We start from the raw sequence: 22,118 nt of genomic DNA, 5'->3' as shown, positions 1-22,118 counted from the left end.
TTATCCAACAACAGTCCACTTTTAAATTGAACTTTTATAGTCTTTATTATACTTTTCCTTTCTGGATCTAAGATCCAGAGGTCATATGATACATTTGGTCATCATGTCTCTTCAGTCTCCAATTTTTTTTTTTATCATGACATTGACATTTTTGAAGAGATTTTTAAAAACTTCTTTTGAAGCCTAAGAACTAATGAGTTTGCAATACTATACTAGTAAGAGCTAAATAGAATAGTCATTGCGGTAAATCAGTGTCTCCATGTCTTTCCCAGGATTGAGACACAGTTGTGTTGCTTGGCTTCAGAAGCTAAGACACTAGGTTGTTAGTTTTGCTTGGAGTTGTAAATGTGGAAAAAACTCAGCGTGAAGAGCAAGGCAGATGGGAATTTGCGGGATGCATTTTAAGTAATTAAAGGCACAGCCCTCCCTGCCCGCTCTGGTCGCTGCCCTTGTTAGCTCTTGGCTGAGGGGGCTCTTCCTTCTGGCTTTTCTCCTGACTGGGGTCTGGCTCCCTTCCAGCATCATCAGGTTGCAGCACGAAACTGGAAGGAGACCTGCCATTATTTAAATCTCACAGCCCAAAATGTTCAGCCCAACTGGCAACACAGCGCTTCTGTGTTTGCGGTCTGTGTACTGAAGATAGAGCAGTGCTCAGGGGCACTTCTGCTAGTTCACGTGGGAAGAACACTTTCGCGCCTTCCTTGAAAATCTCATGTGCCACAGTCATGCGCCTCTGATGGGACCACGTGGGGGTCACTGGTCTGTTCCTATTATTGGGGTCCCAGATGATTCCTAGAGAGTTCTGAGACCCATCCTTTAATTTCCTCTGGGTTAGAAGCCCTCGGAGCTCATAGGCCAGAAAGATTGTTGCATGCCCTGCAAAAGACTCACCTGAACATCTACAAACCTCTGGAAGCAAAATAGAAAAACTCCAAAGAGAAATTGGATAATTTTAAAACATGTAAAGTGATTGGAGAAGAGACTGTGAAGGGTATGGATAACTTCAGACTATAACCAGCTCATTGTCAGTCTACAATATGTCTTGTACATGACACAGGTCTTATGAATGATGGTACTTCTTACCCACTGAAAAAAATCCGGGGACACAGGAGCGACAACATACTGGGGTGGGCCAGACTCCGCTGGAGGGAAGTGAGATTGGAGTATCTCCTCGTTGGTTTCCCTGTCTCCTGCCTTGTTCCTCTTAAGTCCTTCCTTTGCACACCTCCTCCCCAAGGCCTACCCCCAACAATCTACTTCTGCTGCAGACCTGGGCATTTACTTCTCACATTACCACCCCTCTGCCCTCCATGGCCTTCAAGGGCCCCTTTGATCAGCCCCTGACTCCAAAGCCTCCTCTTCCTTTGGTACCAGCCTCAGATTTGATGCTTGATTTCCTCATGTCTGCCATGTTTTTTTGCACCTCCATTCTTTCCTGGCTGTGCAGCCTTCATTCCTTCACCACTCACTGGTTGGAGTGAAGTGAAAGTCACTGGTCATGTCTGACTCTTTGCAACCCCACGGTCTATACAGTCCATGGAATTCTCCAGGCCAGAATACTGGAGCGGGTAGCCTTTCCCTTCTCCAGGGGATCTTCCCAACCCAGGGATCAAACACAGGTCTCCCACGTTGTGGGCCAGTTCTTTACCAGCTGAGCCACAAGGGAAGCACAAGAGTACTGGGGTGGGTAGCCTATCCCTTCTCCAGGGGATCTTCCTGACCCAAGAATAGAACGAGGGTCTCCTGCATTGCAGGCAGATTCTTTATCAACTGAACTATTAGGGTAGCCTTAATGATGCTTAATTGTTCCATGCCTCACACTGCTTATCTATAAATGAGGATGATCATCGTACCTACCTCATAAGGTTGTGCAGGAATTAAGTGAGCTAACATATGTAAAGTTCTTAAAAGTATGCTTGGCAGTTAGTAAAGGCTATACAAAGGTTAGCAATTTATTGCTATTGCTCTTGTTATTTTGAGCCTAGATGTATTAATTTTTATTGCTGCATAAAAATTACTATAAACTTAGCATCTTCAGTCAATATCCACTGACTGTCTTAGTTTCTATAATCAGAATATTGACATGGTGTGACTAAATTCTTTGCTCAGGGTCTCACAGTGCTGAAATTGAGGTGTTGGCAGGGGCTGAAGTCCAAGCTGAGCTTCTTCCAGGCCTCTTCCTAGCTCATGTGGTTGTTGACAGAATGCATCTCTTTGCAGCTATAGAACCTATGGCCAGCAGAAACTCTGACTTCACCTACTTTGTAAAGCTCCCATGATTAGGTCAGGCACAATCAGGCCATCTTTCTTTTGATCAACTGAAAGCCAAGTGGTTAATGACATAATCACAAAGTGGTAATCTACCATATGCACAGGCTCCACTGGCACTCAAGGGAAGGAGATTGTATAGAGTGTGTCCCCCAGAGGGTGAGATTCTTGGGGGCCATCTTATTAGCAGAATCCTGCCTACACACTGGTCATTGGGAAATACAATGATTTTTGTTCACTTTGTTAAATTGCACTCTGAATATATGATTTATTTACCACCACCATGACTTCAGATTTTTGTAGCATCTGTCTTAGAGCATTTAGATAGCATTTGCTTCCCTGGTGACTCAGCCAGTAAAGAATCCGCCTGCAATGTGGGAGACCTGGGTTCAGTCCCTGGGTTGGGAAGATTCCCTGGAAAAGGGAATAGCTACCCACTCCAGTATTCTGGTCTGGAGAATTCCACGGACTGTATAGTCCATGGGGTCACAAAGCGTTGGACATGACTGAGCAAATTTCACTCTCATTTCACATTGATCCAGCTCCTGAAACCAGTGTTCATCATTCCTTTCCTGAAGTTTGAACTACCTGATGGAACCAGTTAGCTCGTCTTTTACAAAGTCTTTTACGAAGACATAACTGATGAATCTGCAGCTAATGTCCTAGAGTTCCTAAAGGATGACTCACAATTTGCCATCCCTTCCAGAGCCATTTGTTTATTCTTAATGACTCCGAACAGATGAAGACCAGAGCCTTTCTCAGCTGTTGTATGTGTCTGCTACTCTGCCGGGCCAAAGTCAACTTGTACCTGATAGACAAATGCATCACCATGAGGAAAGTCTTTGATATTATTTCCAAAAGATTTCCTTGCCCCCTCTTTTTCCCCTTCCAGTTAAGTCTAGATTCCCCCCACCAATTTAATTCAGTTTACAGTCCACAAAGAGGTATTATTGATCAAAACCCGCTGATGAAGGATGTACTTTTTGAAGATCAGTTAAAAAGAAAAACTCAAAGATGACTCTTAGGTAGTAAAACCTATTTTTTTTTTTTAAATGTTGAACCAGATTCTAGGCAATAAGACATGGACAAAACTTTGAAGCAATAGAAGTACTGTGTATTAAGTTGCTTCAGTCGTGTCCAACTCTTTGTGACCCTGTGGACTGTAGCCCACCAAGCTCCTCTATCCATGGGATTCTCCAGGCAAGAATACTGGAGTGGATTGCCATGCCCTCCTCCAGGGAATCTTGCTGACCTAGAGATCAAACCACTGTCTCCTGTGTCTCCTGCATTGGCAGGCAGGTTCTTTATCACTATCACCTGGGACTACTCCCCTCAAATCACTTAAGTTACACTTTTCTTTAAAAAAAAAAATTTTTTTTATGTATTTATTTATTTTTGGCTGTGTTGGGTCTTTGGCACTGCAAGCAGGCCTTCTCTAATTGTGGCAAGCAAGGGATACTCTCTCGTTGCAGAACACAGGCATAAAAGTGAAGGCTTAGTAGTTACCTCTTAGGATGTGGAATCTCCCCAGATCAGGGATCAAATCCTTGTTCCTTGTATTGGCAGGTAGATTCTTAACTACTGGGCCACCAGGGAAGTCCTAAGTTTTATTTTTCAGTGGCATTTAACTTAAAGTTTTACACCAATGTGAAAGGTAAAGGGAAGAACAATGAATTTGATATAGCTGTGGGTTCAAAAGTTTGCAGTGTCTGTTTACTCCAGGATTTCCTAACAAAGTATGATTTTATTATCTAACAAGCCATGACTCACATCTGACTCTGACTGCCCTAAGGATTGTCTTCTCTCCAGTGATTTGGACTATTAAAGAGGAAAGATTGGTTCATGAAATAATATTAAATAATGTAGACTTAGATTTCTTTTCTTTCTTCCAGGACAATATCATATTATTCTTGAGAGGTTGTAAAGAGCTCGGCCTTAAAGAATCTCAGCTTTTTGACCCGAGTGACCTGCAGGATACGTCCAACAGAGTCACAGTCAAGTAAGTCCTGCACGATTTATGTTCAAGGGAAACCCATTTACGGTTTGATTTGCGGTTTTGCGATGATGTTGTAAGGTCTAAGAGGCAGAGAATTGGGCATGCCTAATAAATTAAAAATGTGAAGGTGAAAATCCAGCTTTCAGAACAAGCCACATTGGCCTTCCCTTGTGCCTAACTTTCATTCTGATCAAACATAATTTTTTGAAATGCAAAAATCATACATATAGAGTTAGAATTTTAGAGACAAGGAGGAAAACTTTTAGGTGAAACTTAACAGAGGGAGAGGCAAGGGAGAAGTATGCACAAAATCTATTTGGGTTAGACAAAAAGCTTTTATTGGCTCCAGTTGGGCATATGAATAGGCTCTTGGAAGACTGCAAACTCCTAAACAGTTCTGAACTCTGTTTATTATGCAAAGAAGGCAATAGATTATGGAAAAATCTCTTCTCCATTTACATTTGTAACTGTTTTCTCATATGTGTCAGTGATTAAGTTCTCTGAAGATGGATCATTGGCCATTTGACTGTTGTTGACTGTATCTACTCAGTGAGCCATGTTTGGGGCCAAAGAATTCTTGGGAAAGAATGTTTTAGTAAAAGAAAAGGCAAGTGTGCTTCTCTGTAAAGAAATAGCTGTGAGCAGGGTAATGAGATGAAGAGTCCTTTTGAGATGGTGGAGGTAACTTTTCTGTAGTTTAAAAGTTCTTCAGACTCTACCAAATTCATATAAAACATTTTCCAAGTTAGTCAAACAGTGTTTGGCATTAATATGCTTTAATAATAAGCTTAGTTACATACATAGCATCTTTGGGTTGGATGTACTTCTCCTTTTGATTACTTTTGGGTCATTTTACCATAGAAGGGCAGAAGAAAGAGAGACACCAAAATTCAGAACTGTAAATTTTTTAGTATTTGTCTGCTTATACTGGCTTTTTTTTTTTAATGATGGGGGAAAATATGGAAACTACTAAATGAAATCAAATTGGAGTTTATATTGGATTTTATGATTTATGACTAGGAATAAGGGAGAGTCATCCATGATTGACTATATAAAAATCACTTCTCTGTTGTCAGTGTGCCTTCTTTTTACATATAATTGACATGTGTTGTTGTTGTTCAGTCGCTCAGTCATATCCGACACTTTGCAACCCCATGGACTGCAGCACACCAGGCTTCCCGGTCCTTCACTGTCTCCCAGAGTTTACTCAACCTCATGTCCATGGAGTTGGTGATGCCATCTAACCATCTCATCCTCTGTTGCCCCCTTCTCCTCCTGCCCTCAATCTTTCCCAGCATCAGTGTCTTTTCCAATGAGTCAGCTCTCCGCATCAGGTGGCCAAAGTATTGCAGCTTCAGCTTCAGCATCAGTCCTTCCAATGAATATTCAGGGTTGATTTCCTTTAGGATAGACTGGTTTGATCTCCTTGCTGTCCAAGGGACTCTCAAGAGTCTCCTCCAGGACCACAGTTCAGGAAGATCCCCTGGAGAAGGAAATGGCAACCCACTTCAGTATTCTTACCTGGAAAATTCCATGGACAGAGGAGCCTGGCAGGCTACAGTCCATAGGGTCACACAGAGTTGGACATAATTGACATACACTATGATATTAGTTTCATATGTACAACATAGTAATTCAGTATTTGTGTATATTGCAAAATGTTTACCACAGTAAGTCTAGTTAACATCTATCACTATATAAAATGTATTTTTCTTGCAATGTGTACTTCTAAGATCTTCTCTCTTAGCAACTTTCAAATAAGCAATATTGTTTTATTAGCTATAGTTGTCATGCTGTACATTACAACCCCACTATTTATTTATTTTATAACTAGAGGTTTGTACCTTTTGACCTCTCTTTAATATTTCTCATGGAAAAACTTTAGTTAGGGGCAAAAATAACAGAATAAAAGTTATGATATTTGAATATGGAGAGCACCATAAACCTCATTTTAGTGCTCACATGCTCCATTTGTTCTGCACCTAAATCCAGCCTGTATAAATCATTATTCAGCTTAGGAAATTGTTTCAGGTTCTGCCTCATCTCATATTTGTAGTTTCACCTGGGTGGCAAGTGACCAGAAACAATAGTACTTATGTGGCATGGTAGGTAATCATTAGTCACACACACATTGCTTAGAGGGTGAAGGAAAGTTCACTTAACAATATTGGCAGCTGCATTCATTTTTTTTTTTTTAAGTCACTCTAAACCAGTATGTTACTAAACCAGGAGAACTCTGAGACTGATTAGTTTTAGAAATTTAGAACTCACATCACCGTTATTGCTTTTCTGTAAAAGCCTAGGCATCAGGAAACCCAGGGTCTGCCTCTATATATGCTAACCCTTAGGTCTATAATCCAAGAGCCTTTGCTTCAGTAGGGCTCTGTGTCTTCATATGTAAAATGGAATTGGACAGAATATTCTTATGGGTATGATTCTAGCTAAAGCTTGCTCAGTGCAGATCTGGGAAGGTGGGTCAACCACCTTCTAAAGAGACTTTAATTCAAAGACACAGAAAGCAATCCAAAGGGAAAAAAGTCTCTTAGACCAGTGGCACACACTCACTTCTCAGTTACTAGGCCATCTTCCCCTTCTCCTGTTCTTTCCTCTGTCCTTTTCTTGCTTTTGCTTCTTTTCTCCGTCTCCTTCTCTTCCCAGTGCCTCCCTTCCCTTCTTTATCATATCTTTCCACTTATCTCCCATTTTGTATTTCTTCTTATTTTCTTCCCTTTTAAGTTTTTCCTTCACTTGAGGTTATTAATTTTGTTAAGAAACACTTGCCCATCGCTTTCCCCTATGACTGATATTTTTCATTCATTCAGCAGATTTATTGAGCAGCTCCTATATGTCTGATCCTTTCTGGTCACTAGAGAATAGGCCTTCTGTTCACATGGAATTATATACCCTGTGTCAAGAAATGAGAAGTAAATAAGCAGATTTTTAAAAATTGCAGGGAGTGGTAAGTGCTGAGGAGAAAATAGTAATAAAATAAATGATGTAAAAGATAGTGACAATTACAATATACATATATATATATATATATATCAATATATCAGATCATTGTGTTGCATACCTTAAACTTATAAAATGTTTTATATCAATTATAGCTCAACAAAACTGAGGGGTAATAAAAAAGAAAATGTGTCAAGAATAGTCTCTCTGAAGGGATAGCATTTCAGCTGAGGACTGAGGCATGAAAGGAAAGCAAGAGCCAGCCATGCAAAGATCTATATGGTATTCAGGGCAGAGGAAGGGTAGGTAGAAAGGCCAGGAAAGAAAAGCAAACTTGATGTCTAGAAAGAGAAAGAAGAGTGGCCAGCCAGTGTGGTAGAAGGGTAATGAGCAAGGATGAGTGTGGTTTGAGGAGTTGTCCACAGGCGTTATAGGAGGTTGAATTGGGAATAATTATAGAGAAAGAATTTTTATTTCACTGTATGAATATTTAGAACCTAAAGAACTTTATATTGAAATTATGCCATAAATTCATTTATGGTACTTAGAAAATCTGTAGCATTAAGGAGGGTTGGGGCATGGAATGAACTATCTGCTTCACAACTTTTCTGTAAGTGATGCTGGTTCAACTTAGTACTGTCTGGGGACATTTGTAACACATGTGGATTTCATAGCTCTGGTAAATGAAAGTAGAAACTGCTATATTTTTCTGCTTTCCCCTCTGAAAGTTGAGCCAAGCATTCGCAGAGATGGAAAACACCCTGTTGACACCAGTTAGTACTGAAAGCAATAGGTAGAGGGGTGGATCCCAAGAAGAAAATTCTGATGCTTTTTTTAAAAACTGGAGTATAGTTGCTTTACACTGCTGCGTCAATTTCTGCTGTACAGAAAAGTAAATTGGCCAACATGTACATAGATAATTTTGATACTTTTTCAAATTGTCTTTTTCAAAGTACTCTTTAGCTTTCTTTGTAGGTAATTTTTCTTACTCTTTTTTTTTTTTTTTTTTTTTTGAGAAGTAACTTGAGTAGACAAAGAAAGAAAGAGGGAGAACCTGCAAATGATTACTGGGTGTGTAATTTTGTGCACTCTACCTGTAATGGGTGCCAGACAACCTTGGTGAGAAATGAAAGCATAATCCAAAAGGGCTTGCAGCAAATATCATTCTAGAGAACTGCAGCAACTGGATGCAAAGGAGGAAGCCTTTGGGTTGCTCCCGAGGACGTCTCTGAAAAATTTAGAAGCGTTTTCACATGGTTGTTATGTGTGAGTCACTCAACAAATGTTTTGTGAGCTCCTAGAGTGTGCCAAGTGTGACTTTTTTTCAGAACTGGGTCACAATTTTAGTCAAAAAATGTTCATTGTCAGTGCAGAGAAAGTCTTATGTTCCCTGTTCTTAAGTTTCTCACCAAAAATTCAAATCTTTAATAGATTTTTGTTTGCTTTCATCTAGTTTTGTTGTTGTTGTTCAGTTTTTTTAAATCCTAGCAAACACCTAAGCAGTTAATGACATATCATCCTTTCTGTTAATGGGGGGAATATGAAACATGCTCCTAATCCAATCCAGGTTGGACCACTGCTTCTTGCAATGTGAGTGTCTGTTGATGGTTTATATCCTGGATCTGGACTATGTTTTTTCCGTTCCCTCCAATCTCAGTTGGCTTAAAATTGGGCATCTGTTCATTAATCTGTACTTTGGGTCAGAATATGCAGCAGTTAGGTAATTGTGATCTAAATATCTGAAGAAATTCTTGACTAGTTTTTTCAATAGAATTACATTCCCCCTCCCCAACCCCCAACTGAAGTTCTGTGGAAAAAAGAAATGTAGCATTTGTTTTCCTAGTGTTTATTTGTTGACATGCTAAAGAAAACTTAGAATAATTTAGAAGAAATTCTTATATTTCACTGTATGAATATTTAGAAAGTACCACCAAGTAGCTTTTTTGTTTATAGTTTGAGAATAAATGTTTCTGTATATTTAAGAATGCGTGTGTGTATATTTGAACATAGCATGCATATTTTCCTGCTAATGGCTAATTCCCAACACTAATTTATGTCCATAGCAGAAAAGAACAAATATTTGGATAGTATTGCCTCTTCTACATATATTTTTCAGGTCTATTTAATTAAGTAGTTTTAGACCTTCGTTAAAAGTACTTGTATAAAGAAGATTTTGGAAGTGTAGTCAGATTTCAGTTTGACAGTGATATATAACCTAGGCAAAATTTTACTTGAACAGTTCAGCTTTGAGTATACAAATATAAACAGTCCTAGTTTTAAATGGAATTCTTCATTTTCCAGATGTTACAAAACATTCATCTTTCCATGGTGTACTATGGAATTTTAATCCCATCTTATCCTTCCTTATTTTGTTTTCTGTGTAATTTTATTTAGTACCTGAAATTACTAATCGTAGACCTTAAAAATAATATATTCTGATGATTTCATTGTATTTGTTAGCTCTCACATATATCTTAGAGATGTTGAAATGAAGATCACAGTGAAGAAACTGATCATATTTTCTTTTCCTTTTTCCTAATTAGGAGTCTTGACTATAGTAGGAAGCTGAAAAATGTAAGTGTTTTAGCTTCACTTTCTAATGCTTTTCTCCTTCTAACATTGGTGGTTCGGGCATAAATTTTACCTCATAAGTTCAGTGCCTCTCGAATGCCTAGCTAGAAAGAATCATTCTTAGAAAACAAGTATATGTGCCTCTGATAGAAAAATTAATGTCAGTGATAGAAATAAAAATGGTAGTTTTTTTCTGGTTGGGGGGAATGTCTCTTTAATTAGATAAGAGCTCCATCTGAAATAAATGAAAGCTTGCACTCTATTTGTAATTTGGTTTCTTAAACACAGAATGATGTGTCTGAGCACTAATATTACTTCCTTGCCGTGGGTAAGCACAGATGGGGTTATTAAATTAAGCAGTTGGGCAAGTTGTTTTTGGGAAAATATTAGTATAATATAAATACTGTTGACTATTGTGGGCCTGTACCTTTTGTGTATTTTTTTGCTATTAATCTTTTGAGGTTTTTATTAGTACTTTCCAAAATCATCTTTTTCTAGTTAGATCTTATTTTCCAAGGGCAAGTACATTACTGCTCTTTTAAGTTTAAATTGAAGAGTGTACGAAATGATCTTCTGTCTATAAAATTTTAAAATTGGCTGTGACCCTCCACTTTTAAAAAAATTTCCAGGGTGCTATTATATTTGACTGACATTCTCATTCTTACCTCCTTTTTCTTCCTCTGTAAAACCACGGTTATGTGCATTTTTCATCATACAATTTTAAACAGAAACCCCATAATCTAAAACACAACACAGTCCTGTCTTTTGTTCTCCTATTACACTTTTCAAGAGAGCCTCATACCCTTAGCACACATGAGTTATTTTATGGGCCTAGTTCATGTCCTGACATCTGTAATTGTCTGTACTCTAGAAATTTATTTGTAAGTAATCATTTAAAAAAGAATTTCTGGAAGTTTTGAAGGATTCTTAAACTAACATTTTCCCACAGAGGTAGAAAACCAAATCACATCTTAGCAATGATGCACATAACCATATTTTGGGCCTGTTGCCATCTGGAAGCTTGTACATATATCATGCTGTCCAGAGCATTTTCTGGCCTAGCAAATAGAGGGAGGGACAGTAAATACTTCCCAGCCTAGCTAGAGCATTAAGACCAAATGTGAAAACAAAATCATAGTCTTAGCTTTTCCATAGGCTTGAGATCCCGGTCATTCAACTTTATGGAGCTCATCTTCAGATGACCCCTGTGGGGTTCTGTGGGAAAATCAGTGTAAAGAGAATTCGCTTTTGTGGACAGTTTCTTTGGAAAAACAGGACAGAATTAACTTAGGACTGAAGCTTCAGACCAGTGAATATTCATAGACATTCTTAAACATTCAAACAATTGCTAATTGGCAGTAGTCTCGCCCAGCCCAAAATTTCCCATCTCAGATTAATAGGAATCTAACTAACTATACCCCAGAGCTAGGTCTCTGCAGAATGTATTCATTACATTGCTGTCCTCTGACTTTAATTAGATATATTTTGTTCATCTTGTTCTGGAAACCACTAATTATGTTTTCTCACTCCTTTGAAAAATTTTTACTAATGGCCTTGGCAGAACCTCTGTGCCCGCAAGTAGAAATTATGGGCCTTTTAAAAGTACCACTCTTGAAAGGAATTGACAACCTGTTTCATTGCTTGTCTGGGTAAAGACTCCAGAGTTTCTGAAAATTTTTGCTTCCTGGTTTTGAAACCTTCATGACATGAAAATAGTTTTGGAAGATTTATTTTTCCTTCCTGCTCACATTCTCACAACCAAATTCTTCCTAAAACTAGGGTCTTATTTTCACTACTGAATCATGTTTGTGTTGACTGACGCAGCATTGGGTTCCTAGTAAAACAATTTTACCTAGAATGGATACCTCATGGAAGGTGGTTTTTGTAAATTAGCGCTTCACATTCTCTCTTCCTGCTTTCCTGTTCAAGGAGCGTTACTGACTTCTTGGTTGAAAAGTAATTCTTTGTGCATGGTTCTGTATCACAGGTACTAGTGACCATTTACTGGCTAGGCAAAGCGGCGAACAGCTGTGCCTCGTACAGTGGGACTACGCTGAACCTGAAGGAGTTTGAAGGCTTGCTGGCTCAGATGAGAAAGGTACCTTGGCTTTTCTTCCTCATCCCATGAGGTTTAGACAAGGTGGGAAAGCAACACATTTGCTTGCTTTTAAGATCATTACAGGTCCGCATGATAAAATCTCACAGGCCAAAGATGTCATGTGTCTTACCAACGACAGTTTTGCCCCCTATACCCCACACCTACCTGAAATTTTATTCCCTTCTGAGAATGGGAGGGCTTATCTCTATCCAACTTGAATTCCCAAAGAGCAAATTCAGTCTGTCAGTATATGACTCTGGGTGCCAAAGAGCTCAGTGCCTGCTTTCTTGGGGAAATAATGCCTGAATGAAACAACACAGTATTACACAAAAATGAAGACTTGCTCTGCACTTTGATCCTAAAGGTCATTTTGCTTACCTGTCAGAGCCTTGGTATGGGTGAGGTAACGTTGGCCAAATTCTTGCCTTGGTCTCTGAAAAATTAGAAACATACTCTTCTAAGATGTATATCTTATGACCATTGCATTTGAATGACCTGAAAATTGGGAAAACATTGTAATAGTGAGAGCTTTGTGTATTTAATTATGAGAAAGACTGACCTAAGGTAGGGATTTGTCCAAGAAAAAGTAGTGTGTTTTGTGTGTGGCTGCCTATGTGTGCCTGTTAAATGCAGCAGTAAATAAGAACTCACCCAAAGTACTAGGATATGGCATCACCCGGGAGCAGCCCCACCCAGCATCCTCAGTGAGTAGGTAAGACTCATTGGAATCAGTAGCACCCATGGGTTTTGGATAAGACCTGTAGTGCAGCCAAGATAACTAAGGCCTTCCTCCTCTTTCCTCTAACATGAAAACTAAATGCACTCATGAGACCTCGGTGAGAGACAGTCTGTATTTTATAGTTTTGCTTTTAATACTGAAAGCAAGAATTTGCTGCAATTTTCTAACAATTTATTCTTCTTTCCTTAAAGCAAATAGTTCTGACAGTTCTTTGTGTTTGGCTAGAAACAGGCTGGCTCATGAATGTTTAAATGGACAAAGCTTTCATATTGGTCATAACACATATAAACAAAGTCCTTTAAGCTCAATTCCTTGAAAAATAAACACACCGCTCAAACACATTGTTTCTTAGTCTTAACTCTTATTTGTCCTTTAATCTTCATCTCACTCAAAAGAGTTACTTAGGCAAAGTACAAAGGTAAGCTTTAGTCTGGATTTGTGAAATCTAAATGTTTATTGTTTTTTGTTAAATTTGGACTTGGATAATGATAGATGGATTATCTGTTTTAAACTATTTAAAAGCTCTGCCTCATAGTTTCCCTGCTTGATTCTCTGGAAATATAATTTCTTCTCATTATTGACATTTCTTACTGCTAGTCTGGCTCCTTAAAAGTCTGAGCATCTATTGGTCTCTGCAGCTGCAGAGTCTCTCCTGACTTCCGTTTCTTTTGAGATAGTTATTAACAACTTCCTTGAAAGGACCTGCTATTGTGAACAGCTGTTACCTTTTTAATGAACATAGATGTCACAGGACACAAGGGAGTAGTTAGTATCACTGGACAAAGCGTAACAACTAAAAAAAACCAGCTGTGATGCTCCCATATCTCTATGTAAACTAGAGAGTAACTCACCTGAACTTCACTGGTCTATTTGATAACCGGAAATATTAGATTGGTTTCTCCAGTAGTCATGTATGGATGTGAGAGTTGGACCGTAAAGAAGGCTGACACAGAAGAACTGATGCTTTCAGGCTGTGGTGCTGGAGAAGACTCTTCAGAGTCCCATGGACAACAAGATCAAACCAGTCAGTCCTAAAGGAAATCAACTCTGAATATTCATTGGAAGGACTGATGCTGAAGCTGAAGCTCCAATCCTTTGGCCACCTGATGTGAAGAACTGACTCATTGGAAAAGATCCTGATGCTGGGAAAGTTGAGGGCAGGAGGAGAAGAGGGCTACAGAGGATGAGATGGTTAGATAGCATCACTGACTCAATGCCCATGAGTTTGAGAAAACTCTGGGAGATAGTGAAGGACAGCGAAGCCTGGTGTGCTGCAGTCCATGGGGTCACAAAGAGTTGAATACAATTTAGCGACTAAACAACAATAGTGTGTATTATCTCATTTTGTGTATTACTCATTTTATCAATTAGGATAGAGTTTGGCTGGTAAATGCAGAAAACTCTACCAATGGCTTAGATTAAATAGAGTCTTATATCAAACTCCTGTAAGTAAGATCTGGACATGAGCTGTCCAGGACTGGTGTGGAGGTTCTGTGACTGGCTGGGGCCTACTGTCCTTTTACTCCATGATCCTCAGCTCATAGCCTTTTGATCCAAGGTAGCCACGCAAGCTTTAGCCTGCACGTCCTCCTCTTAACCAAGAAAAATCAGGGATAAGAAGAAGAAAGCTCTGTGCCTTACTTTCAAGACACTTCTGGGAAGTCATGCACTACACTTCTGCTCACATCCTGTTGACTTAAACTTGGTCACATATCCGTTGCTAGCTGTAAGGAAAGACTTGAGGAAAGTAGATTTTATTTCATCTAAAAACTGCATGTGGACTTTCCTGGTGGCTCAGGGGTAAAGAATTTGCCTGCCAATGCAGAAGACATGGGCTCGATCCCTGATCTGGGAAAATCCCACGTGTTGCGAAGCCTGGGAGCTACAACTACTGAGCCTAGGTGTCACGGCTACTGAAGCCCGCATGCCCTAGAGCCATGCTCCACACAAGAGAGGCCACTGTGATGAGAAGCCTGTGCATTGCAACTGGAGAGTAGCCCCTGCTCACCACAACTAGAGAAAAGCTCACGCAGCAACAAAGATCCAGCACAGCCAATAAATAAAACATTACAATGTCCTGCCTCCCACTAAAAAATAAAAAGCAGATTATGGGTATTTTCACTGGAAGAGAACTGGGAAACAGATACTGAGAGACAACTGGAATCTCTTCTGCACATACTCAAGCTGAAGTAGATTTGAAATTTAAAGCTTTTCTTTCACAAAGGCTGCTGCTGCTGCTAAGTCACTTCAGTAGTGTCCGACTCTGTGCGACCCCATAGAGGGCAGCCCGCCAGGCTCCCCCGTCCCTGGGATTCTCCAGGCAAGAGCACTGGAGTGGGTTGCCATTTCCTCCTCCAATGCATGAAAGTGAAAAGTGAAAGTGAAGTCGCTCAGTCGTGTCCGACTCTTAGCGACCCCATGGACTGCAGCCTATCAGGCTCCTCCATCCATGGGATTTTCCAGGCAAGAGTACTGGAATGGGGTGCCATTGCCTTCTCCGTTCACAAACGCTATTTATTTCATATTCATTTAATTCGTATTCATGAACTTTACTTCATATTCATTTTTTTCTAGTAGGAGAAATGTGCAAAAAATGATTACGGTACAACTTGTTCTATAGTGCACTAATTACATGTGGACATAGGTGTTCATAGTAGGTTGTTATTGCCTTAGACAGTAAAGGTCTCTGAAGGCATGGTGATAATGGCCTTTCACTGGGCCTGGATATGTCAGAGGTCTTCCAAAGGAGGGGATGCCTAAGCTAAACCTACAAGAATAGTGAGATTAAAGGAAGAGCCGAGGGGATGAGGGTGGCCCTAGAGATCTCAGGGTCTGGAACTATGTTGACCTTCTAGGTTCTTTCTCTCTCTTTCTTTCCCTCATCTCTTCCTGTCTGTCTTTGAATTCATCCTTTCCTCCTATAGTTAGACATTCTGCCATAGCAGAGACTATGGCCAAAAACAGAATTCTCTGCTTCTAGCTCCTTGCCCAGAAAGGCAAGGAATTCTCCTCTCTGGCCCCGGCTGAAAATTCCTGGGGTGTACTCTGGCCCAGTGTGGGTGCTATTTCTGAGCTAGTCAGTGTGACCAGGAGCAAGGTATACCATGATTGGCCTAAACTACTCCTGTTTCAGACAGTGAGGGGTATTAGCAGAACATGGGGATGGAGGGGGGAGCTAGATAAGCCAACAAATATAAGACCTCGCCCTAGAAGACAGCCACCATCAACTTCTCTTCCCGTAATCTGCTTTATTTTTTCATAATACATACAGTCCAACTTTGTCTTCATTTATTGGTGTTTCTGTTTGCTTTTTTTCTTCCCTGCTAGAGTGTAGGGCCCAAGATGGACAGGGTGTTTCTCGAATTTGCATAACATTATGTCCCCAGAACTGAGACAGTGCTTGGCACATAGAAGATGCTTGGTCAGTATCTGTGGAATGAATAACTTCCCAACCAGAGTGTGGTGGGTGGAGACAGCTGAAAAAGTAGAACCTAAAACACTCCAGAATAGAATTTAACCGCCTTATAAATCAAAAGAAGCAGAAAATGGTGAGTAGTAAAACAGAGGTGTCTGGAGTTTCTCAGAAAGCGTAAGTCATTCACCAACCCTAGCTGGTTCTCATTATCTCTGACTAAGGAGGATAAGAAGAGGACAGATGAGTGAAATAATCCAAAAATATTGTGGAAGCTAGTAGTTCCCACCCCATTCATTAACACACTTTTACTGGAACAACCGACAGCACACTGGAGAGCCTTAAGTCTTATCTCCTCTCCTTGGAGTGCTCTCTGCAGAAGACAGGAGGCAGCTACTGGGCAGCTAGATGGGAAGCATAGACAACATAATAGACGTGAAGAAAGGAGCATTTAGACTGTGCAAGCCTTTGTGTTGTTCATATCTTCTAACCCCTCTCGCAAAGCTTGCCTTTGAGTGACTTGATGGAATCCAATAAAATTGTTCATCCTGCTAACATCCACATCTTTGTTTCCAATCTCTTGCTTCGCCCTGAGGTTTCTATGGCCAAGGATGGCCACAGGTGGCCTGGTTTACATTTGTCAAGCTGCCGTTCAGCTTCCAGCTCTCACTTGATCCAAGGTTTTACTCTTGGCTTTCTATGAAGTCATGAACAGAATGGCCTTTCTATTTTTCTTTCCCATAACTACCTGTGAGAAAGCAACTGAAGCTCCAAGAAGCATGTTGAATTTTGGGTTTTTTTTCCTTTCTTTTCTCCTGTGGTTTGTAGGGTAGGGTAGGGGAGACATTTGGGTATCTGGGAAAGGTTTCCTGATATTTGTTGTTGTTCAGTCACTAAGTCATGTCCAACTCTTTGTGATCCCAGGCACTACAGCATACCAGGCTTCTCTGTCCTCCACTATCTCCGAGTTTGCTCAAAATATATCCATTGAGTCAGTGATGCTATCTAACCATCTCATCCTCTGTAGCCCCCTTCTCCTCCTGCCCTCAGTCTTTCCCAGCATCAGAATCTTTTCCAATGAGTCGGCTCTACGCATCAGGTAGCCAATGTATTGGAGCTTCAGCTTCAGCATCAGTCCTTCCAATGAATATTCAGGGTGATTTCCTTTAGGATTGACTGGTTTGATCTCCTTGCAGTCCAAGGGACTCTCAAGAGTCTTCTCCAGCACCACAGTTTGAAAGCATCAGTTCTTCGGCGCTCAGCCTCCTGTATGGTCCAGCTCTCACATCCACACATGACTACTGGAAAAACCATAGCTGTGACTATATGGACCCTGGTCGGCAATGTGATGTCTCCTTTTTTAATACGCTGTCTAGGTTTGTCATAGCTTTCCTAGAGACCAAGTGTCTTTTAAATTTCATGGCTGCAGTCACTGCCCACAGTGATTTTGGAGCCCAAGAAAATAAAATCTGATACTATTTTCTTGAAAATCCAGTTTTGTAATGCTGTACCAAGCAGCTTGTAAAATTTGTGTCATTTCTAGATGTGGGCTTCCTAAGTGTTTGTCCTCCCTGATGGGAAATTGGGCCCAAGGCATCTAGTTATGGGATATAAATGGAGAAGGAGATAGAAGAATATCAGAGTTTATATAAGATTATGTCCTTAACTGCACTTATAAATTGTGTATGATTTATATATTGACATTTACATGCCAAATGAATGCATAGCTAACATTTTTTGAGCACTTAAGCATCAGGCATTTTTCTGAATGCTTTCCATGTAGTAATACATTTAACCCTCCCAGCAACCCTATGAGATAAATATTATTTGCTCCATTTTACTGATGAGAAAACTGAAATTGGCCAAGTTCAAATAACTAGCCCAAGGTCAGACAGCTGACAACGGGTGGAGCCAGGATTTAAACTGTTAGCTGAGCTTCCAAGACCATGCTTTTTACCTACTCTAAACTGTTTCTTGCAGCAGGTATAGGTTGGGAATCTAGGCATAAACAGCATTTAGTGAGGGGCACTATCCAGGTTAGCATCATCCAGTATAAGCATGGGTCTTCCCAGATGGCACTAGTGGTAAAGACCTGCCTGCCAATGCAGGAGACATAAGAGACACAGGTTCCATCCCTAGGTTGGGAAGATCCCCTGGAGAAGGGCACAGCAACTCACTCCAGTATTCTTGCTGGGAGAATCCCACGGACAGAGGAGTCTGGTGGTCTGTAGTCTATAGGGTTGCAGAGAGTCAGACACGACTGAAGGGATTTAGCATGCCAGCGTAAGCAGGCAGTAAGTATACAGCAGTTGGAAGAGGTGATGCTGATGATGACAGCTGTCACTTACTGAAGTTCATCAGATGTTGTCGTCAGCTTTTGCCATTTGGTAGTTGGAGACAGAGTCCTTTGTCAGAATCACAACTTGGCTGATTACTGCGTGACCTCAGTCAAGTTACTCGAACTCTCTGATTCTTTTCTATAAAATGGGGACAACCCCAACCACATCACTGGGGAGTAGGTTGTGTGGATTGAATAATAGAGCCTACAAAAAGCATCAAGCACAGAGTAAGTGTTCAATAACATTGGCCATTTGGCCTGTTCTCAGTGGATAAATAATCCAAGATAATTACTTGCATTTCCAAAGAAATTAAATGCAAAACCGTATCCAATTTAGATATATAATTTTCAGTTAGTCATGAGTTCTTCCTTTTCCTGCTAAAAGTCAGGCCTGGCTTTTGTACAAGTCCTGGTTAACTTTTGACCTACAAGTAAACTACCTTCATTTCCATAACTGGAATTTCTGCCTTCCTCCAGAGGGTCGTGTCAGCTGAACTCACCCAGGCCATATTCAGGTCCTCACTGTGGTGGCTGCAGTGCCCCTCTCCACACTTCCCCTTCCGCTCTTGCTCACTCTGAGTCCTGATGCAACATGTGTGTGTGCCTTGTGAATGACAGGCACTCTGTCCCCCCAGAGGGCCCTCCACTGGGGAGACTCAGAGGATCTAACTAAAGTCAGAGTCAGAGGTTATAACTGATAGAAGCCGCTGGACACAGTTCCTACAAAGACACTGGCTGTGGTGTGCATATAAGTCAGTGTAAACAGTGTTTAAAAATTGCTAACATGGAGTATATTTGTTTTTTTCCTTTCTGTGGGGAATGTGGAGGGCACCTGCCTGAGCATCCCAGGAAATCTGCAGTGGGACCTTCCAGTCTTTGTGGATGTCATTCACAGCCCTGATTTTAAGCAACAGTCTGGGAGAGATTAAACTGAGGTTTATCTTTGAGTGACCGGAGTTATTTCTGTTTTCGTCAGCTTGGACTCTTGTAATTAATGCTAAGACACTGGCGGGAACAAGGCTTTTATTATAATATGAGGGTGAGGATGGCTTTGACTGACCTTTCTTCTGCTGGAGTTTCAGTGTTTTAGTATGTGCTGCTTGCGCTGGAAAGAATTTATAATCACAGGCTGTCAAAGACAGCCATTGTTTTCACTGCTCTGAACATGTGGGTCAGCCACAAGTGCTTTCAGCTCCCCCAGCGCCAAGAGCTGGCCGAGAGCGAGAGCATGCCTGGATTCTTCTGAAGCATCAGGAAAAGCATTTTGCATATTTTTCACTGCTTTTTTTTTTTTTAACTTTTTGCCCCAGAAAAGACAGCTCCCTTTCAGAGCAGGAATTTCCCTTCAAGGTAGCAGAAGATGGAGCATACTGCTCCAGGATTTTATGAAACTGATTCTGCTGCAAAAACAAATGCTGTGTGCCTTAGCCAGACAGCATAAACAGAAGCAGTTGGGGCTGGGTCCCGGAACAGACATGCAGTTATGGATCCCGAAAGACGGGTCAAGGTTAAGGTTTTCATTTTTCTTTTCATCTTTTATTGTATTCTTGTGAATCCAAACTTGATCTTTTATTCTTATTTCTCTAAATTTTTTTTTTAACATTGTGGACTACGAGATGCCTGGGGATTTTTTTTTTAATATGTGTGATTTTCTGATTGAGAAAGTTGTAGCAGGGAAGGATTGAAGAATGAAATGTTGACTTGCAGATGATAATCAATGTGATAACTGCTTGCTGTAGCCTTTCCACAGTGATTCTATATGCAGGATTTTTTGGAGACTGCTGGGGACTGATTTTCCTGATATCCATAGGCTCTATGTCTGTTGCAGTAATGTCTGTAATCCTTTTGTTTTCTTCTTGAACAGGAGACTGATGACATTGAGAGCCCTAAACGTAGTATTCGAGACAGTGGCTACATCGACTGCTGGGACTCCGAGCGCAGCGACTCCCTCTCTCCCCCTCGACACGGCAGAGATGATTCCTTCGACAGCCTGGATTCCTTTGGCTCCCGTTCCCGGCAGACTCCTTCGCCAGATGTAGTCCTCAGGGGAAGCAGTGATGGTAGGTTGGAGCCTTAATAAACTGCACTTCTTAGAATCAAACACTAACAAAAGCTGCCTTGTTCCCAGCCGAGAGATTGGCACTGGGAAGGCGGACTCCATACTTACCTTGCGGTAACTCTAAACTGGTAGGGAAAAAAAAATCTCTTAATGTTGTTTTTTGGTGGTCCTTAGAATTTGGTTTGCCTTTGCCAGCAGTTGGTTTGAACATTGCCTCAGTGAGCATATCTTCTGTTGGAAAATGTGTTACATCATTCCTCCCTGGGTCTCAGTGAATCAAGACGCTGTACAGACCATTAGCTCATAAAGTGTGCTGGAGATTTATATGTTTCAGGTACGAGGAAGGGAAATGCTTGAGTGAGTACCACACTGTACAAGTGAAAATGGATCAACTTCCAGCAAACTGGAAACACACTGCACACACTTATGACAGCTCTGAAGCTTGGGACTGTGAAACTTTAATTGGCATGGTTTTGCCAATATTAGATGCTTATACCTGACCGTTGACTAGAGCGATGCCGGTGGTCCTTCATGTATTGAACACAACCCAGACTGCTTGTTTCTTCAGAGGCTGGGTTTCATTTAAATCTCCTGGATTTTATATCACCTGAAAGGAATGATCATTTTTCTTTACAAAAATGTATGGTCATGCAACCTGATGTAAATTTAATGCATATTTTTTCAGAAGCTGTTTACCTTACTGATCTTGTATAGCTTGGCTCTGCATGTATAAACTTGGAGAAAGACTCTCAGGGGAATTCTTTTATTTGTGTCTATTTCTTTTTACTAGAAAAAGAAATAATTAGCTTCTGATTGAAGCTAATATTTCTAGAGACTATAAGTCTTCTGTCTGAGATGAAAATTTTATTTTATAGCTAAAAGACCCCTTCCAGTTATAAAATTCTATGTCACCAAAGTACTTGGGTATTTAATATGCCCAGGTCCTGAGTTCATTACTCGACCTCTGGTATCTCATTTAATGCTTAGCACAGATTATGAGATACCCAGTATGTGAGTTAGTTCTCTCACAGGGCTATGAAACACTCCTTAGCCATATTTTACAGATGAATCTTAGGTTAAGAAACCATCCTAACATTGTAAGTGCCCCCAATCACTGTAAGTAGCGTGACAATGTTAGCCTCGAGAAGTGTGAGTCCAAAGCTTATACCCTAAAGCTTAATTTACTCACACATCTTTCTGTTTGCTTAATAGATTTTTCAGATTCTAGCATGACTGAACTAATGCTTTTGTTTAGTACTTAAACTTGCCAGCAAATAGATTAGCCTCAGGGCCATATCGTGTGTGACTCCTAAAGAATTCCATGGTGCATTGTGAACTGGTTGAAAAACATTTCCACAATTTTACATGACATCGTAAGTCCCACCCACAGTATTAGAAGTTACAATACCAACTGCATGATCTAATTGAACTTTAACATAACTGAAAGGGAGATTTACTTTTATGAAACATATCATAACTAAACTATTGCATTCATATTATTTTGATTGTTTTAAAGAATTATCATTGTCTCATCCTGGTTCCTAATAACTGGTAATGTGGATCCTTTATTTATTCTGTCACCAGCTTTGAGGGATTCAGAGCTTATAATGGGCCACATCTTGAAGGGATTTGAGATGGTAATTACTAATATTGTACTAATATGTGCTGAGGCATAATTTCATTTG

The 22,118-nt window shown here is 40.4% G+C and overlaps 1 protein-coding gene across 50 annotated transcripts in view; it reads left to right on the top strand.

The window, feature by feature from the left end:
• LIMCH1 (LIM and calponin homology domains 1) overlaps positions 1-22,118 on the top strand; it is a 350,645-nt gene that overhangs the window by 245,178 nt on the left and 83,349 nt on the right. For 44 of the 50 annotated variants that reach the window (XM_086405968.1, XM_086405966.1, XM_086405956.1 and 41 more), the window contains 4 exons: positions 4,161-4,267; positions 9,760-9,790; positions 11,775-11,885; positions 20,239-20,434. In XM_086405968.1, coding sequence (XP_086262094.1) covers positions 4,161-4,267; positions 9,760-9,790; positions 11,775-11,885; positions 20,239-20,434 — 445 coding nt within the window. Of the gene's footprint in view, positions 1-4,160; positions 4,268-9,759; positions 9,791-11,774; positions 11,886-19,591; positions 19,882-20,238; positions 20,435-22,118 lie in introns of those variants that run through there. The other 6 variants (XM_086405972.1, XM_086405970.1, XM_086405971.1 and 3 more) reach the window with 2 other exon arrangements.

Source organism: Bos grunniens, chromosome 6 (genome assembly GCF_055505025.1).
Source record: "Bos grunniens cultivar Pamir isolate PY7600 chromosome 6, Bosgru_T2T1.0, whole genome shotgun sequence".
In the NCBI taxonomy this organism is placed as follows: Eukaryota; Metazoa; Chordata; class Mammalia; order Artiodactyla; family Bovidae; genus Bos; species Bos grunniens.
Note: the sequence above shows the minus strand (reverse complement) of the source record. Positions and strands in the feature narration are given on the sequence as shown.